General features: G+C 41.5%; 1 protein-coding gene across 1 annotated transcript; it reads right to left on the bottom strand.

Moving 5' to 3' along the window:
* Window positions 1–4,230: 4,230 nt before the first annotated feature.
* LOC142661519 (sperm acrosome membrane-associated protein 6-like) lies at window positions 4,231–7,802 on the bottom strand. The gene is made up of 8 exons (XM_075838928.1): window positions 6,792–7,802; window positions 6,479–6,553; window positions 6,305–6,382; window positions 6,145–6,177; window positions 5,957–6,034; window positions 5,763–5,866; window positions 5,477–5,636; window positions 4,231–5,254 (listed from the first exon to the last, which is right to left on the bottom strand). Exons 1-8 carry the CDS (start codon window positions 7,000–7,002, stop codon window positions 5,016–5,018), a joined length of 978 nt encoding a protein of 325 aa, XP_075695043.1. The 5' UTR covers window positions 7,003–7,802; the 3' UTR covers window positions 4,231–5,015.
* Between the last annotated feature and the right edge of the window lie 12,652 nt (window positions 7,803–20,454).

Raw genomic sequence — 20,454 nt, 5'->3', positions numbered from 1 at the left:
TCTCATAATCTCCTCTGTAATCACTTGTATCCATCACTACAACTGCGCCCCCTTTATCTCCCGATTTGATGGTAACATTCCTTTTCTCTCTCAATTATGTAAGTGCCTCTATCTCTGTTGCAGTTATATTAGGCTGTTTGAATTTGGTTGTCTTAGAATTCTCCCTCAGGCTATTAATGTCTAGCTTAAGGGCATGCCCCCACGTGGCGGAATTCCTCCGCAACTGTCCGCATCAATGCCGCACCTAATCCGGGTTGCGGATTACGGCTGCGGATCTGCCCAAAATGTGCAGTAAATTGATGCGGACGAGCTGCTGCGGACTGCGGAAAAAGTGCTTCCCTTCTCTCTATCAGTGCAGGATAGAGAGAAGGGACAGCACTTTCCCTAGTGAAAGTAAACGAATTTCATACTTACCGGCCGTTGTCTTGGTGACGCGTCCCTCTTTCGGCATCCAGCCCGACTTCCCTGGATGACGCGGCAGTCCATGTGACCGCTGCAGCCTGTGATTGGCTGCAGCCGTCACTTAGACTGAAACGTCATCCTGGGAAGCCGGACTGGAGACAGAAGCAGGGAGTTCTCGGTAAGTATGAACTTCTATTTTTTTGACAGGTTGCTGTATATTGGGATCGGTAGTCACTGTCCAGGGTGCAGAAACAGTTACTGCCGATCGCTTAACTCTTTCAGCACCCTGGACAGTGACTATTTACTGAAGTCTCCTAGCAACGGTCCCGTAATTCCGGGAGCCCCATTGACATCCTCAGTCTGGCTGTAGACCTAGAAATACATAGGTCCAGCCAGAATGAAGAAATGTCATGTTAAAAAAGCAAGACGCATCCACAGCACACATAACATGTGCATGACAGCTGCGGACTTCATTGCGGAATTTAGAATCTCCATTGAAGTCAATGGAGAAATTCCGCCATGAGTCCGCAACCAGTCCGCCACTGCTCCGCAACAGACAGAGCATGCTGCGGACACCAAATTCCGCTCCGCAGCCTATGCTCCGCAGCGGAATTTTACTCAACGTCTAAACGAACACTTCTAAATTAAAGTGGAAGTCAATGGAGAAACGGCTCCGCTGCGGATTAACGCTGCGGAGTGTCCGCAGCGGAATTCAAGTGCAATTCCGCCACGTGTGAACCCAGCCTAAAGGGAATGTGTAGCCAGCAAAACATGTTTTTTTTTTTTTAGTTAAACAATTAGTGTGTAGGTGATTAAACATTGTTCTAATTTTTTTTATTTTTTTTCACGAGTCAGGAAATATTATAAATTGGATTCAATTGGATTCTAATTTATAATATTTTTTTTAATTAAACATTTAGTGTGTAGGTGATTAAACATTGTTCAAATTTATTTTTTTTTTTTCACGAGTCAGGAAATATTATAAATTAGATTCTAATTTATAATATTTCCCATTGCTGGTCACTAGATGGAGCTATTCCCAAAATTGCAGCATTGCATGTGGTAAAGCAACCACATTGCTTTTTGCTGCAAAATTGGGAAAAAATCCCTCGCTCTAGTGAGCTCTCAGAATCCCCCCCTCCTTTATCCTGGCTAGTGCCGGGAGAAACGAGGGGATTGAACGGTCTAACCTCCTACACTGTGTGTCGCCATTTTTTGACCTAACACACAGTGTAGAAGGTTTACATACAGTAGTAAACACACACTGAAACACGAACATACATAGAAATCACTTACCTGCTCCAGTCGCCGCCGCTCCCTCCGGTCCGTCCGCTCCGTCTGCTGCCGCTGCTCCGAGTGCACAAGTCCGGAAGCCGCGACCGGAAGTAGTAATCTTACTGTCCGGCCGCGACTTCCGGTCCACAGGAAAATGGCGCCGGACGGCGCGCATTTCAAATTGGACTGTGTGGGAGCGGCGCATGCGCCGTTCCCACACAGACGGCGTACACTATAGTGAATGGAACGGGACCCGTTCGCATTCCCTATGGGACTGTAGCTGCCGTATTCCATGTCTGTATGTGTCGTTAATCGACACATACAGAAATGGAAAAAAAAATGGCAGCCCCAATAGGGAAGAAAAAGTGTAAAAATAGAAAAAAGTGACACACAAACACACAAATTAATACAAACGTTTTTAATAAAACCCTAACATAAAACTGATATAAAAAAAAAAAAAAATTGGTGACACTGTTCCTTTAATGGCTGTTATAAAGGTTTCAATGGCTACCACATTACCAAAGGGGACAAAATCACTTTTCAAGGAGAGGTCAAAATCACTAATTCTCTAGGCAACTCAACTCCAGGCTCATGGTTTTGTTCTGCGAACCAGGTTTTTAACTTAATGGTACAAAAAAATGTATGCAAATCCAATTCTAGTTTATATATATATATATATATATATATATATATATATATATATATATATATATATATATATATATATTAGTTTTTATTAAAACTTAATTTAACTTTTTGAGATACAGATGCTTTGTATCCTGTATACAAATCAGCTGTATCTAGCGTTTAAACCTGAATACGTCAAGGCCGACGGGACTGACTGGTTCAGTGACAGCCGGTCCTGCGTGCCTCTGACACCTAGGTTATCGATCACATCTAAGTTATGAATTTAGGCTTCGTTCACATCTCTATCGGGGTTCCGTTCATGGGTTCCGTCAGATATTTCCGTCAGGGGAAACCATGAACGGAAAGCGAACGGAAACCATAGCTTTCAGTTTGCATTACCATTTCAATAGACTATGCTATTGATTCCAACAAAAGATGGAAACCTTACGGAACGCAGACAAACGGAGACCATTAGCAACAAAAGCATTTATATTGAAATAAATGGTAATGCAAACAGAAAGCTATAGTTTCTGTCTGATTTTCGTTGGGGTTCCGTTCATTGGTTCCCCTGACGGTAATATCTGACAGAACCCGTGATCGGATTCCCGATGCAAATGTGAACGAAGCCTTAGATGTGATCGGTAACAGCTTGATCCTGCATGTTACATGCGTTGCAGGGCCAACTGGGTTGAGGTCCACTCAGACATGTTTTGTCCCCCCTTTGCTAAACACCTAGCTATGCCCATGCTTCCGAGTATTCCCTAGCCGGCTAATTCACCAGACTTGAACCCAATTGAACATCTGTGGGACCTCGATCATCTTGTTCACTCTATGGATCCTCCCCCACAGACCCTCCAGCAAATGTGGGATGCTCTGCAGTCAGCATGGCTCCAGATACCGGAGATGACGTACCAGCACCTTATTGAGTCACTCCCAGCCCGTCTACTGCTGTCCATACTGCACACGGCGGTTACTCCGGATATTACCCGGTGGTCATAATTATGGGACTTGGCTGTGTACATAAAGTTGGGGGACCTCTTTAAAGAGGCTCTGTCACCAGATTTTGCAACCCCTATCTGCTATTGCAGCAGATAGGCGCTGCAATGTAGATTACAGTAACGTTTTTATTTTTAAAAAACGAGCATTTTTGGCCAAGTTATGACCATTTTTGTAGTTATGCAAATGAGGCTAGCAAAAGTCCAAGTGGGTGTGTTTAAAAGTAAAAGTCCAAGTGGGCGTGTATTAGGTGCGTACATCGGGGCGTTTTTAATACTTTTTCTAGCTGGGCGCTCTGATGAGAAGTATCATCCACTTCTCTTCAGAACGCCCAGCTTCTGGCAGTGCAGACACAGCCGTGTTCTCGAGAGATCACGCTGTGTCGTCACTCACAGGTCCTGCATCGTGTCAGACGAGCGAGGACACCGGCACCAGAGGCTACAGTTGATTCTGCAGCAGCATCAGCGTTTGCAGGTAAGTAGCTACATCGACTTACCTGCAAACGCTGATGCTGCTGCAGAATCAACTGTAGCCTCTGGTGCCGGTGTCCACGCTCGTCTGACACGATGCAGGACCTGTGAGTGACGTCACAGATCTGCACTGCCAGAAGCTGGGCGTTCTGAAGAGAAGTGGATGATACTTCTCATCCGAGCGCCCAGCTAGTAAAAGTATTAAAAACGCCCCGATGTACGCACATAATACACGCCCACTTGGACTTTTACTTTTAAACACGCCCAGTTGTACTTTTGCAAGCCTCATTTGCATAACTACAAAAATGGTCATAACTTGGCCAAAAATGCTCGTTTTTTAAAAATAAAAACGTTACTGTAATCTACATTGCAGCGCCGATCTGCTGCAATAGCAGATAGGGGTTGCAAAATCTGGTGACAGAGCCTCGTTAAGTTGCTATTTAATAAAACACAATTTAAGTTTTTTTCGTTTTTATTTTATAGATATTCGGATAAGAATAGGGTTAGGTAATAACCCCGCAGAGATATAATGCTGCAGGTAAGGGGTGATATGGTGGTGTCCTCCTCTTTTTTCTGAACATCTTTTCCAGGTTTCTTTAGGGTGCGCCGCCTATGACCGGTGATAAAGGTCATATCCAGGCCTGAGGGTTCCCACTGTAACTCTGCAGCGTTGGTTCTACTGCAGGTTAGATGTAAATGGGTGTTTTTCACCTCTTGTTCCTGAATATTAATTCCGGGTCACTTTAGGGCGCTCCACAATGACCAGTGATAAGGGTCTTGTCCAGACTTGAGGGGTTCCCACTTTGCCTCTTACTTTTTTTAATTTTGTGTTTGAGCCGTAGGGTTTGGCTAATAAGCCTGCACAGATATTATGCTGCAGGTTTCAGTACTTGGGTGTTGTTCTTCTCCTCACTTTCCTGAACATTTACTGGTCCCTTCAGAGTGCGCAGCTTTGACCGGTGATAAAGGTCTTGTCCAGGTTTGAGGGGTTCCCACTGTGCCCCTGCAGCGATGGTTTTGCTGCAGGTTAGATTTGATTAGGTGGTGACCTCCTTATCTATCTCCTGAACATTATTCACGGTCTCTTTTGGGTGCGCTGCTTTGATGATAGGGTTCGTGTCCAGGCTTGAGGAATACCCATGATGTTTCTTGAGAGTCTGTTGTTGTTGACTCCAGATGTTTTTGACTCCATATGATAATGCCCTGACGGGACGATGGTTCTTGATGTTTTTGTATTTTATTTTTTTAGTCCACACTGAGGGCATAACGCCACAGGGCTCCAACCAATAATGTTACTATCAGGCAGCAGACTCCGGCATAGATGGCATAGAGGATGTAGCTCTGGAAGAATGTTTGGATTTTCTCCAGGGTGGAGGGTACATGTTTAATAATTACCTCCTCCTCCTCTGGTATTTTTGTTGATTCCAGAGCATGACGGAAGTATCGCTCTACTTCGGAGGCTTCCCTTGTATCAGTCTGTGTCACTGAAATACAGAAGATAAATAGAAGTAAATAATGAGAATGTCGTCTTCTGTATAAGCAGCGCTGGATCATAGATAGACATAGATTTTCAGAAAGAATTCTTTACTGTAAGAGCAGTGCAGAGGCAGGAGGAGTCGCTGATCTAGTATATACATTTATGTGACAGATCAGAATATTCTAGAAAAGAAAATATTTGAGAGACTAAAAACTTTCAGAAGACTTACCATCCAGATAGTAGAATTGGCGGAGTATGATGTCATCATCCTCATCCGTGACCTCGCAGGCATAAGTCCCCTTGTGGCTGGCTCGTGTAGGCTCAATCATCACAAATAGGTCTTCCCCACTATAGATGTCTTTGAAGTAACCTAAATCAGTCGCCTTCATCTATAAATGAAAACGTTGATGACATCAGAGAAGACATTCCTCATATGTGGAGTAGGAACGAGGGGGGATTACAGGTTTGTCTTTGTACTTTAATATAATGGTTATAAATGTAACCTGAATACTTACGTTTTTGGCGTACTTCCAGACGACTGTCGCATAGTCCGGAAGGGGAAAGGACGCCCCGCAGTGGATGATGGTCTTTTCCAGCTCTATCACATGCATTTCCTCAACTGAAAAGACAGAGAAGGGAAACAATGGTCTAACACAACTATAAACTAACAGCTTTACATGAGATTTATAAATTGATGATAGAAACTTACGGGGACAGGTCACGGGGAGTTGGCAATCCTCCTCAGCACATCGGCTGCATTTAAAGACTCGGGCCTCTTTTTGAAGGCCTGGGGAAAAAACACAGAGAGAGAGGGGTCACATGTCTGAGGTAAATGAAGACCCCCCCATGTACATAACGGAGGTCACACGTATCATCCTGTCCAATGACATTACTTACCGCATGGAGGTTTGCATTCTGCCGCTGTATGACCTAATGGAAGGAATTGATACGGTTAAGGCTGAATTATGTTGTGTGGGGGTGGGGGAGCGGACAAGATATGATGTTGAATATATAGAACATATGTACTGTCTGTATCTCAGGATCTTTAGTTACTTACTTGCGGCACGGTCTTTTACGCCTTTAACAAATTCAGCGATTTTATTTTCAAATTGTTCCACCCAAGATGGTGGAAAGTCTAAAAGAAATTAGAGATAAATAGAACAAAGATAAACATTGAATTTTGACGATTTAAAAGAAATTCGAGAAAAAAATCGAGATTTAATGAACTTACATAATTCGCTGATTTGTTTGACTTCTTTTTCGAAGCCCTTCAGATACAATCTGATCCTTTGTATCTGGGAAAAGGCTGTAAAGAGAAGAAGACACATGAGATTTATGCCGGGTCCTGCAGACATTGTATAAAGTGATCTATGATGGAGATGGGGTTCCTGGGTGAATATTATGTACAAGAGATTTCCTGCTCTGACTGCTGTTAATGCTACAAGTGACGCTTCAGTCTAGCAGGACAATAGCTCAATACTGAGATGACATGTTCTATGTATAAGATGAAGGAGTGATGAGAAATAGCAGCAGATAATAGTTACCTATCACGGTGTCAGTCAGGGGCTCGAAACCCCTGTGAAGCCTCTGGAGACAGTCTACGGCCTCCATCTTCTTCAGCGAGACAGGATATTGGCAGATACTGGCTCTGTCTGCTGGAGTAGTGAAGCAGTTGAGGCAAGATGTCACTACCTCCGCTCCACATAGAAGAATTACTATCTGCAGCCGCAGATAGTACAAAGTTAGGAATCGCATGACGTTTCGTCACAAAATCACGTCAGCTTGCGAACCTGAGAAAACAGAGAAATGTGATGAGGAGATTTTTGTTGCAGGGGAATAGGATCTATTGTCCGTGGCCTGTTCCTCCTATCTATTCACTATATACAGGTTGTGGCCGATAGGGTGACATGATATAAAGACATCATATCATAGCCCCTGGGGTCCCTAAACTGACAGAATACAGACTGCTGTATATGCCGCCTGATATTCCGCATGGTTCTGCAGGTTATTATAGGATCCCTCCTGGTTATAAAGGAAATGTTACCAAATAATAACTTTATATTAGAGAATTGCCGATAATGTAATTCTATAATATATTCTTTTCTAGTGACTTCGAGGCATCCAGTACTCACGTGTCACATCCAGCTGACGAGTGACCGATCTGTGCCCAGCGCCATATTCTATACTCCGGTGACATCACAATAGCATTTTACTGGGTTTATAGTAAGACTTCACATTCGATAAACCTATACTAGAATATTCTGGAACCACATAAACATCAGTATAATAATATATACTTATCATTGGCATAGCCATAGGGGTACAGAGGTTTTATTATACCTGGGCTCTAGTGCCAAAGTGGGGCATATAAGGTGACAGCAGTGCTATACATGACACCAGATGGAGGTGGGGCCTTTGGTGCAGATGTTTTGCCTTTTGGCCTCGGACCATCAAGCTCTGCCTCTAGTGGTTATTACTGGAACTGCTCCTCTACAAGTGCAAATGATAACAGTCCATCCATTCAATATAAGAGCTGACTGACTCTATAGCCTGAGAGTGACCATATCAATAATCTAGTTATAAGCTATGACTTCATTATACTGGGACACTGGAATTCCTTCTAAACCAGCAATAATGGCCAAATTATCAAATATCTAGATAATCTTAGTACAGGAATTATAATGTACACACAGCAGAATCATCCACAGACATAGTAAAATCCAGTACTCACGTGTCACATCCAGCTGATGAGTGACTGATCAGTGCCCAGCGCCACATTCTATACCCCAGTGACATCACAATAGACAGGTATGCCATCACAATAGACAAGTGTGGAGCAGGCTGCTGGGTGACATCACTATGGCTGTTCATGGTGCAGGTTAGTCACATGACTTTACCCATCAGAACTGCCGTACCTTACATGTCTCATTATTGTATTTTAATAGGATTGAATTTTAGGAACACATGTGATAAATGTATACTAATATATTCAGAAATTACATAAAATCTATTCCCGAATATATACTAGTCCTTCTCAATGAATTAGAATATTATCAAAAAGTTTATTTATTTCAGTAATTAAATTCAAAAAGTGAAACTCTTATAATATATAGATTCATCACACACAGAGTGATCTATTTCCAGCATTTTTTTCTTTTAATGTTGATGATGGTAATAGTTAATGAAAACCCAAAATTTTGTGTCTCAGAAAATGTGAATATTATATAAGCCCAATTTAAAAAATTAGGGCTCATTCAGACGAGCGTGTATCAACAAAGGCAGTCACACGGACTCATGTATTTCAATGGGGCCGTTCACACGACCGTTGTTTCAGCGGAGCGTGTGATGGGTCCGTGAAAAAATAGGACATGTCCTATTTTACTGCGCGTCACGCATCCTCCATAGACTCTAGTCTATGTGGGATCCGTGACATCACGTCCCGCACTGGAGCACCTCGGACGTGAAAAACTTCAGCCTTACTGTACTAGTGACATGGACAGAAGATCCTCATCAAACACCCTCACCTCTGGTATGAAAAAAAAATCATATGTAAATTTATACAAAGTATCAAAAAGTCGGTGCGCAAAAAACTTCAACGAAGCAAAAATCAACCAATCAGATTGAAGTTTATATTTTACTTGTGGAAAGGCATCTGACTAGTCACAATAGCACTGGTTTACTGCATGTTATGGAGGTCACAGGTGGTCGGAAGTGCGGGTGACATTCAGTGAGACATCTGCCCATCCCCCAGCCACCTATACTCCGCTGCCATGAAGGGCGCCAATCCTTCACTGTTATATAAGGAATGGGAACAAACAGACATTTTGCAATATGTCCAAAAATCTCTTGCCCTACCAATCTCCATCACTCCACTCGCAAGAACTGAGTTTTACAATTCTTGCATCAAAGTTGCAGTGCGGCGCAACTGTATGGGAGTCACATGTAACTTTGCAGAGTTTATTCTGTTAAAAAAATAGTTTGTGGATGTATGTGATTTTTTATGTATTATCGAAAACATATAAATATACATGACAATGGTTTGCTTCTTATTTACATCTCTTTTTTTTTTACAAAAATTGACGTGGTAAAGCCTACAAACACTCGAGAGGCAGCCATTTTGTGAGCAGGAATAAAACTCAGCATAATGTGACCAAGAACCAAGTGACAAAATGTCACATTTTTCCTGTCACAGCAAATCAAATGGCGACTAGTCTCAAGCATATTCAATGGCAGACATGATAGGCCTCAATATCAAAACAGCCCTTCTTGCCATAACAGCCAATCAGAATCCGTGTTTCATTTTCTCAACACAATGTAGAACATAACAGCTGAATTCTGATTGGTTGCTATGGGTAACAGGGTAACCTGAGGCCCAATGTGAACTGTTCAACTTTATTTATAAATGTGTTTTAGCAGCAAAATTGGAACAAAAACATTGCATGACATGGAAATTTCACTCATTCTTGATTGGGCCCCCGGGGGTCTCTATGCGGGGCCCTGCTTGCTACATTATATTATATATGCACGTTCATAAACCACATGACCAGCAACAGCTTTTATTACGTCCATACACAATCCAAAACCATCAATAAGTTTTTAGTAGAGAGCTCAATGACTACTTAAGCCACAAGGAGGGCAGCGGCTTATGCCATCTTTCTAGTACCACATCCAATATGAGCTAACTACGAGTATGGTGCCTGTCGACCATTACTGCAATAGCTGCACCCCATTTAATTCAATGGATTTGGAGGGATAGGGGTTGTATGAGGTAAATAAAATGGCATGCAATTCACATTGGCAGCCCTCTCGTTCCGGGCGTCATGCAACGCAAATAGCGATTTAGCAATAGAGACCTACCCCTCATGTATTGATACGGTCTCCGAGAAGAAATGTCTTTGTTACCCGTAGCAACCATTTATGTGACCACTTTTCATCTTTCCAGTGCAATTTAGAAAATGAAAGCAGAAGTCTAATTGGTTGCTATGGTCACCAAGCCACTTTTTTCTATAGACAGTTCTAATATACAGTGAAGGAAATAAGTATTTGATCCCTTGCTGATTTTGTACGTTTGCCCACTGTCAAAGACATGAACAGTCTAGAATTTTTAGGCTAGGTTAATTTTACCAGTGAGAGATATATTATATTAAAAAAATAAAAACAGAAAATCACATTGTCAAAATTACATATATTTATTTGCATTGTGCACAGAGAAATAAGTATTTGATCCCCTACCAACCATTAAGAGTTCAGCCTCCTCCAGACCAGTTACACGCTCCAAATCAACTTGGTGCCTGCATTAAAGACAGCTGTCTTACATGGTCACCTGTATAAAAGACTCCTGTCCACAGACTCAATTAATCAGTCTGACTCCAACCTCTACAACATGGGCAAGACCAAAGAGCTTTCTAAGGATGTCAGGGACAAGATCATAGACCTGCATCAGGCTGGAATGGGCTACAAAACCATAAGTAAGACGCTGGGTGAGAAGGAGACAACTGTTGGTGCAATAGTAAGAAAATGGAAGACATACAAAATGACTGTCAATCGACATCAATCTGGGGCTCCATGCAAAATCTCACCTCGTGGGGTATCCTTGATCCTTGTGGAAGGTGAGAGCTCAGCCGAAAACTACACAGGGGGAACTTGTTAATGATCTCAAGACAGCTGGGACCACAGTCACCAAGAAAACCATTGGTAACACATTACGCCGTAATGGATTAAAATCCTGCAGTGCCCGCAAAGGTCCCCCTGCTCAAGAAGGCACATGTACAGGCCCGTCTGAAGTTTGCAAATGAACATCTGGATGATTCTGAGAGTGATTGAGAGAAGGTGCTGTGGTCAGATGAGACTAAAATTGAGCTCTTTGGCATTAACTCAACTCGCCGTGTTTGGAGGAAGAGAAATGCTGCCTATGACCCAAAGAACACCGTCCCCACTGTCAATCATGGAGGTGGAAACATTATGTTTTGGGGGTGTTTCTCTGCTAAGGGCACAGGACTACTTCATCGCATCAATGGGAGAATGGATGGAGCCATGTACCGTCAAATCCTGAGTGACAACCTCCTTCCCTCCACCAGGACATTAAAAATGGCTCGTGGCTGGGTCTTCTAGCACGACAATGACCCGAAACATACAGCCAAGGCAACAGAGGAGTGGCTCAAAAAGAAGCACATTAAGGTCATGGAGTGGCCTAGCCAGTTCTCCAGACCTTAATCCCATCGAAAACTTATGGAGGGAGCTGAAGATCCGAGTTGCCAAGCGACAGCCTCGAAATCTTAATGATTTACAGATGATCTGCATAGAGGAGTGGGCCAAAATTCCATCTAACATGTGTGCAAACCTCATCATCAACTACAAAAAACAACTGACTGCTGTGTTTGCCAACAAGGGTTTTGCCACCAAGTATTAAGTCTTGTTTGCCAAAGGGATCAAATACTTATTTCTCTGTGCACAATGCAAATAAATATATATAATTTTGACTAAGTGATTTTCTGTTTTTTTTTTATATATTCTATCTCTCACTGGTAAAAATTAACCTAGCCTAAAAATTCTAGACTGTTTATGTCTTTGACAGTGGGCAAACTTACAAAATCAGCAAGGGATCAAATACTTATTTCCTTCACTGTATTAGGTCCTGTAGATCTGCGGGCTCAGAAATCTGGCCTTTATATCACCCCAGTCATGGTCGAGGATGATAAACTTAGAACAAGATTGTACACAAAGGAAACAGATAGAAATACGCTTTTAAGATTTGAAAGTTGCCTCCCAAGAAATAGGATACGTTCATTGCCTTTTAGCCAAATGATCAGGGTGAAGCGTATAGTCGATAATCTATCCGATTTGGATGAATCGCTAGAGACGATGAACTCTAACTTTATGAAAAGGGGTTATTCCAAGCGATTACTGCAGTCACATAGGAATAAGGTTCTCACCATACCTAGGGAGGATCTTTTTGATAAATCGAAGCATTCTATACCAAGAAGAATCCCTTTTGTCTCCACGTACAACGATTTCAGTGGAGATATATCCAAAATTCTTACTAAACCCTGGTGTATTATTAAAGTCATATACGTTTGAATAACCATCGTTTCCCTATTAGAAAGAAGAAACTTGAAACTTGATTTGCCCGTGTCTAAACATTTTTCCGAACAGGGTCATACTGAGAAAGATTTAAAATGTATGATCTCAGATCATGTCCCATCATCCTGGAAAGGAGGTGATAGACATATGATACTTCATAAACGTGAATTAAAATGGATATTCCTATTGAACACATTGAGGCCTAATGGTCGTAATGTGGAATTCAATGTGGCCAGGATTGCTTCTTAATTGCCCACTGCCTCTTGGAATCCTCTCTATGTCCTCTACAGTATTAGTTTATGATACATTTATATACATTTTTGTAATTGATACATGTACATTTTATGTTTAATTATACTTGTACATTTTTGAATAAACTAATTTATATTTATATGTTTGTTCTTAGGACCGCTCTCCAATATGCCGTATAGATGTTCAGGAATCATTATAAAAACTTTATCGTCATCTCTTTCGATATGTTTTGGGATTGTTCTACAAGTGTGAAATTTTATTGTGTATATACTCTTATGTTGTTTACTTTTATTCATTTATGGCAAATGGTGTTAGGATACATATATACTTCTTTATATAGTACTCAGTACTTCCCTCTTGCTAATGATTTCAGCATTGAGGCTCTGCCGGTCCGTTACACGCTATGTGGTTTTAGTGGGTTGTACCATGTCCACAAAAGTTGGTTATGGGATTCCCACGAACCCGGATTGAGGTTCATATTGACCACATAAATGTGGACATAGTTCCTCATATCCACGTGTGGACCATAATTTAGTTCTGCTGTTCCCTAAATATATAGTATATCTTGTCACCTAGATATACACAATACTGCTATTTGTCATATATCTCTGCCATTTACCTTTTCTTGAATCCTTTCGTTTGATGGGAAGATTTTCCTGATATAGATTTCCCTAGTAGAACGTTCCAACACAATACATGATCTGGCTATCCTAACATGTAGACTCACGTACTAGGTTTGTTTTTCTATTAACATCTTGTTGCTAGACAACGTGAGAGGCTTACCGGGCCTTGTTTTGGCATGCGCGGTCTTTGCCCGTGTGATTGCATGGCGTTTCCGGTTTGCTCTGTTGCATAGCAACATGCGACTTCCGGTTTTCGCTGACGCATGCATACTTGATATCCAGGAACGGCGAACACAGCGCGATGATTACCTCACTAGATACATCTTACAAACTAATTGTACTGAATATTCAAAACATCCTGGATCGTCGATTGGTGAGCGGTCCTGTAGCTCCACGTTTTGACACAGCCGTGTACTTTTTGATTAACCTTTAATTAGGTATTTTTCATATTTTATGTTTTTATGTTTATATTTTTATTATGATGCACTTGTCACTTTCCCTTCATTTATCAATTTTATTTTTTTTGATACCTTAATCTAATTGTGTAACAACATTTTTGCAAGTTATGTATTGTTTTAATTTATTATAATGAGGCTGATGATGCCAGTGTAACACTTGTATATATATACTGCCGCAAACCTTTGTATCACTATGCTTAAGAAAGGTCCTATTGCAGGACGAAAACGTTGCATTTTCTAGATGTTGACTGAATAAATTACAGTTTTTTAATCGTCTTTCGGAGTGCTGCAAGATCTTCTTTTGAAAATTGTATTTAGTCCAAAGGATCAGGACTACTTGCTAAGCATCCAGATATAAATTTTCCTAGAGTGAGTGCTGCTGCTTTCCTTTTTTTTGTCTATATATATATATAAATAAAAGTAAAGAAGCAGCACCGTTTCTCTAATTCGTAAAATTAGGGTGCAATATTCCCGTTTGGACACGTGACCAGTGTCCCTAGATACTTAGTCAAACCCCAAGTCCCACAATCTGAAATAACCGGCTGTCTACCCATCATCCTCCTGCAGGACTAAAATGACACTCATACAAGGGGCGCATCACCTGCAGAGCTTACAGTAAACAACTAATTGCAACTTCATATTTTTGACAAAATTATTTTGTTTGGTTTCATTTCAACATTGTTTCAAGTAATAGATTCCACTCCTATACAAATAGCCATTATCCCACTCAGGTACACATCTGGAGAAAAGGTGTGTTAATCTCACAATGTGTTGATTTATACACAGTAATAATCTGAGATATATGATGAGGGGATCCGTATCAGGTGAGTCTTTGTGTCTTGAGAATTAAACTGTTTAAGGCCTCATGCACACGACCGTAAAAACTCCCGTTATTACGGGTCGTAATCACGACCCGTAATAACGGGCTCATAGACTTCTATTGGCGACGGGTGCCTTCCCGTTTTCTCACGGGAAGGTGCCCGTTCCGTTAAAAAAGATAGAACATGTCCTATTTCTGGCCGTAATAACGGCACGGACAGTCCATAGAAGTCTATGGAGCTCTCGTAATAACGGGTGGCTACATGTGTGCACCCGTCATTACGGCAGCGTTGCTAAGCGACGTCAGTAAATAGTCACTGTCCAGGGAGCTGAAAGAGTTAACTGATCGGCAGTAACTCTTTCAGCACCCTGGACAGTGACTACCGATCAGTATAAACCTGTAAAAAATAAAAATAAAAGACGTTCATACTTACCGGCAACTTCCTGCTTCCTCCAGTCCGGTCTCCCGCCCGTTGCCTTGGTGACGCGTCCCTCTCGACATCCGGCCCGACGTCCTGGATGACGTTTCAGGCCATGTGATCGCTGCAGCCAATCACAGGTCAATCACAGGCTGCAGCGGTCACATGGACTGCCGCGTCATCCAGGGATGTCGGGCTGGATGTGAAGAGAGGGACGCGTCACCAAGACAACGGCCGGGTAAGTATGAATTTCTTTAACTTTTATTACAGAAAAGGCTGTCCCTTCTCTCTATCCTGCACTGATAGAGAGAAGGGGCTGCCGATTAGTGCAGTGCTATTTTGCCGCCAAAAACGTGCTCGTAAATACGGGTGGAATACGTGTGACACCGGACCCATATTTACGAGCACGGGTTCGTAAATACTGGTGCAAAACGGGTGGAATACGTGTGACACCGGACCCGTATTTACGCCAGTATTTACGGGTGGGAAAAAATACGGTCGTGTGCATGAGGCCTCAATCTGTAATAAAAAAAGAACTAGAATTAGAATTAATAACAAATGACACAACAATGTTTCAGAAAAATATTTAGGGGATATGCACATAATATCTAATCCCCCCCCCCCCCAACACAGACATGAAAAGGAACCACCCGGTGTTCGGTTAACCGTTCCCTATCCAATCCCCTTCAATTTGAAGTCGACATTTAAGCCATAAGGACGTAATGTATTTCATTTAAAAATCCCTTGTAACGCCCGCCTCTTCAGTTGAGCTCCTCTGTTGCCCCCACGTCTGGGTTTTAAAATGTGATCAATAATTCTAAACCGCAGATCTTTTTCTGTGTGATTAGTCTCAGTAAAATGTTTAGATACCGGCAGATCTAATCTTTTGTTGTGGATTGTTAATCTATGATTATTCCTCCGTGTTTTAAAATCAAGTGTTGTCTCTCCTATGTAAAACAAATTGCAAGGGCATTGTAGTAAATAAATGACATGGTCCGATGTGCAGGTCAGATAATGTTTGATCCGAAACTCTTTTCCAGTAAATGGCTGAGTGAACATCTCCCCTTTCAACATATATGAACAGTTGATACAATTTAAACACGAGAAGCAACCACATTTTTTAGTTCCGAAGAACGTCTGTCTAGTCTCCCTGGTGCTACCGACATCTGCTCTTACCAACTTGTCCTTTAGATTATATGATCATTTATATGACATTTATGGTGGTAAATCGGACTCTGGAACATGTTTTAGATTACTTTTAAGTATTGGCCAATGTTTACGCATTATTATTGCTATGTCGTTGCTCGATTCCGCGTATGTGGATATGAATGGTATCCGTCTTCATATATCCTTTTTGGTGTTACTCTCTCTTCTGGAGGAGAGCTCTCTGGTGTCACTCTCTCTTCTGGAGGAGAGCTCTCTGTCTATTCCCATCACTCTATCTCTGTGTAGTTGAACAAGCTTTTTTTGGATAGCCCCTGGAGACAAATTTCTCACACATCTCATCCAGTCTATTCTCAGTTTTTACTTCGCACTCCACTATACGTCTCACCCTCAAAAGCTGGCTCTAGGTCAGTGTCCTTACTAGTCATCTAGGGTGGTTACTCTCAAATTTCAACAGGTTATTTCTGTCCGTGGGTTTAATATAAATGTTGGTTGTCAATCTTGTATCAAGATTTGTTATCGTGGTATCCAGAAATTGTATAGATGGGGTCGACTTGTACTACTGTAAATGTAATATCCGCATCTATATTATTAATAAACTCATGGAACATATCCAATTCTGCCGTGGTGCCCAGCCAAATGAAAAAAATGTCATCTATGTATCTCCACCACTTCAGAACATGTCTGAAGTGGTGGGATACATAGACTGACTCACTCTCCAATTTTGCCATATAAATTTTGACCTATGTGGGTGCCACATTTGTGCCCATTGCCGCCCCTCTTCGCTGTATGTAGAACTGATCTCTGAATAGGAAATAGTTCTGCCTCAAGACAGCCTCCAATAGTGAAAGGAGAAATTCAATGCACTCAGGTGTGTATTCACTTGTAGATAGAACTTTGTAAATTCCCAACAGTCCCCTACTGTGGGTAATCGACGTGTCTAAAGTTAACAACATTGAACAAACACAGCAGGGCCGTCATAGGGATTTGTAAACCTTTGATTTTAGACAAAAAATCGGAGATGTCTCGTACATAGGAGGGCACCTCCATCGCGTACATGCGGAGAATCCTGTCCAAGAAAATAGAGATGTTACCAAAAATTTACCCAATGTTAGACACTATTGGTCTCCCTGGCGGTTTAATAAGGGACTTGTGTATTTCGGAAGTATGTATATGGGTGTTATAGGATATTGTACATATAAGAATTTCTTTAGGCTTTTATCAATGTCATTTGTGAGTGCTCTATCGAGTAATCTATCAATGTGTTTCCCTATATTAAACTTAGGGTCAGCTGTTAACATACCGTAGACATGTTGATCTTGGAGCTGTCTCATAATCTCCTCTGTAATCACTTGTATCCATCACTACAACTGCGCCCCCTTTATCTCCCGATTTGATGGTAACATTCCTTTTCTCTCTCAATTATGTAAGTGCCTCTATCTCTGTTGCAGTTATATTAGGCTGTTTGAATTTGGTTGTCTTAGAATTCTCCCTCAGGCTATTAACGTCTAGCTTAATGGCTGTCATAAAGGTTTCAATGGCTACCACATTACCAAAGGGGACAAAATCACTTTTCAAGGAGAGGTCAAAATCACAAAGTCTTAATTCTCTAGGCAACTCAACTCTAGGCTCATGGTTTTGTTCTGCGAACCAGGTTTTTAACTTAATGGTGCAAAGAAATTTATGCAAATCCAATTCTAGTTTATATAGATATATATATATATATATATATATATATATATATATATATATATATATATACACTACCGTTCAAAAGTTTAGGGTCACTTAGAAATTTCCTTATTTTTTAAAGAAAAGCACAGTTTTTTTCAATGAAGATAACATTAAATGAATCAGAAATACACTCTATACATTGATAATGTGCTAAATGACTATTCTAGCTGCAAACGTCTGGTTTTTAATGCAATATCTACATAGGTGTATAGAGGCCCATTTCCAGCAACTATCACTCCAGTGTTCTAATGGTACATTGTGTTTGCTAACTGTGTTAGAAGGCTAATGGATGATTAGAAAACCCTTGGAAACCCTTGTGCAATTATGTTAGCACCGCTGTAAAATGTTTTGCTGTTTAGAGGAGCTATAAAACTGACCTTCCTTTGAGCTAGTTGAGAATCTGGAGCATTACATTTGTGGGTTCGATTAAACTCTCAAAATGGCTAGAAAAAGAGAGCTTTCATGTAAAACTCGACAGTCTATTCTTGTTCTTAGAAATGAAGGCTATTCCATGCGAGAAATTGCCAAGAAACTGAAGATTTCCTACAACGGTGTGTAATACTCCCTTCAGAGGACAGCACACACAGGCTCTAACCAGAGTAGAAAGATAAGTGGGAGGCCCCGCTGCACAACTGAGCAACAAGACAAGTACATTAGAGTCTCTAGTTTGAGAAATAGACGCCTCACAGGTCCTCAACTGGCAGCTTCATTAAATAGTACCCGCAAAACGCCAGTGTCAACATTTACAGTGAAGAGGCGACTCCAGGATGCTGGCCTTCAGGGCAGAGTGGCAAAGAAAAAGCCATATCTGAGACTGGCTAATAAAAGGAAAAGATTAATATGGGCAAAAGCACACAGACATTGGACAGAGGAAGATTGGAAAAAAGTGTTATGGACAGACGAATCGAAGTTTGAGGTGTTTGGATCACACAGATGAACATTTGAGAGACACAGAACAACTGAAAAGATGCTGGAAGAGTGCCTGACGCCATCTGTCAAGCATGGTGGAGGTAATGTGATGGTCTGGGGTTGCTTTGGTGCTGGTAAAGTGGGAGATTTGTACAAGGTAAAAGGGATTTTGAATAAGGAAGGCTATCACTCCATTTTGCAATGCCATGCCATACCCTGTGGACACCGCTTGATTGGAGCCAATTTCATCCTACAACAGGACAATGACCCATAGCACACCTCCAAATTAAGCAAGAACTATTTAGGGAAGAAGCAGGCAGCTTGTATTCTATCTGTAATGGAGTGGCCAGCGCAGTCACCAGATATCAACCCCATAGAGCTATTGTGGGAGCAGCTTGACCGTATGGTACGCAAGAAGTGCCCATCAAGCCAATCCAACTTGTGGGAGGGCCTTCTGGAAGCATGGGGTGAAATTTCTCCCGATTCCCTCAGCAAATTAACAGTTAGAATGCCAAAGGTCTGCAATGCTGTAATTGCTGCAAATGGAGCATTCCAAGACGAAAGCAAAGTTTGAAGGAGAAAATTATTATTTAAAATAAAAATCATTATTTCTAACCTTGTCAATGCCTTGACTATATTTTCTAGTCATTTTGCAACTCATTTGATAAATACAAGTGTGAGTTTTCATGGAAAACACAAAATTGTCTGGGTGACCCCAAACTTTTGAACGGTAGTGTATATATATATATATATATATATATATATATATATATATGTTTTTATTAAAACTTATTTGAACTTTTTGAGATACAGCTGCTTTGTATCCTGTATACAAATCAGCTGTATCTAGCGTTTAAACCTGAATACGTCAAGGCCGACGGGACTGACTGGTTCAGTGACAGCGGGTCCTGCGTGCCTCTGACACCTAGGTTATCGATTACATCTAAGTTATGAATTTAGGCTTCGTTCACATCTCTATCGGGGTTCCGTTCATGGGTTCCGTCAGATATTTCCGTCACGGGAAACCATGAACGGAAAGCGAACGGAAACCATAGCTTTCAGTTTGCATTACCATTTCAATAGACTACGCTATTGATTCCACCAAAAGATGGAAACCTTACGGAATGCAGACAAACGGAGACCATTAGCAACTAAAGGATTTCTATTGAAATAAATGGTAATGCAAACAGAAAGCTATAGTTTCCGTCTGATTTTCGTTCGGGTTCCGTTCATTAGTTCCCCTGACGGTAATATCTGACGGAACCCGTGATCGGATTCCCGATGCAAATGTGAACGAAGCCTTAGATGTGATCGGTAACAGCTTGATCCTGCATGTTACATGCGTTGCGGGGCCAACTGGGTTGAGGTCCACTCAGACATGTTTTGTCCCCCCTTTGCTAAACACCTAGCTATGCCCATGCTTCCGAGTATTCCCTAGCCGGCTAATTCACCAGACTTGAACCCAATTGAACATCTCGATCATCTTGTTCACTCTATGGATCCTCCCCCACAGACCCTCCAGCAAATGTGGGATGCTCTGCAGTCAGTGAGGCTCCAGATACCGGAGATGACGTACCAGCACCTTATTGAGTCACTCCCAGCCCGTCTACTGCTGTCCATACTGCACACGGCGGTTACTCCGGATATTACCCGGTGGTCATAATTATGGGACTTGGCTGTGTACATAAAGTTGGGGGACCTCTTTAAGTTGCTATTTAATAAAACACTATTTAAGTTTTTTTCGTTTTT

The sequence above is a fragment of the Rhinoderma darwinii genome, chromosome 10 (genome assembly GCF_050947455.1).
Source record: "Rhinoderma darwinii isolate aRhiDar2 chromosome 10, aRhiDar2.hap1, whole genome shotgun sequence".
NCBI lineage: Eukaryota > Metazoa > Chordata > Amphibia > Anura > Rhinodermatidae > Rhinoderma > Rhinoderma darwinii.
This window is presented reverse-complemented; position numbering and strand designations above follow the sequence as displayed.

Bases quoted from the DNA above. Each gene is read 5' to 3' on its own strand.
- LOC142661519 (XM_075838928.1), bottom strand. From the start codon at position 7,002: ATGCGATTCCTAACTTTGTACTATCTGCGGCTGCAGATAGTAATTCTT. The intron at 6,554-6,791 runs GTAACTATTATC...TTCTCTTTACAG, and splicing joins CCTGACTGACACCGTGATAG to CCTTTTCCCAGATACAAAGG. The intron at 5,637-5,762 runs GTAAGTATTCAG...TTTCATTTATAG, and splicing joins TCTGGAAGTACGCCAAAAAC to ATGAAGGCGACTGATTTAGG.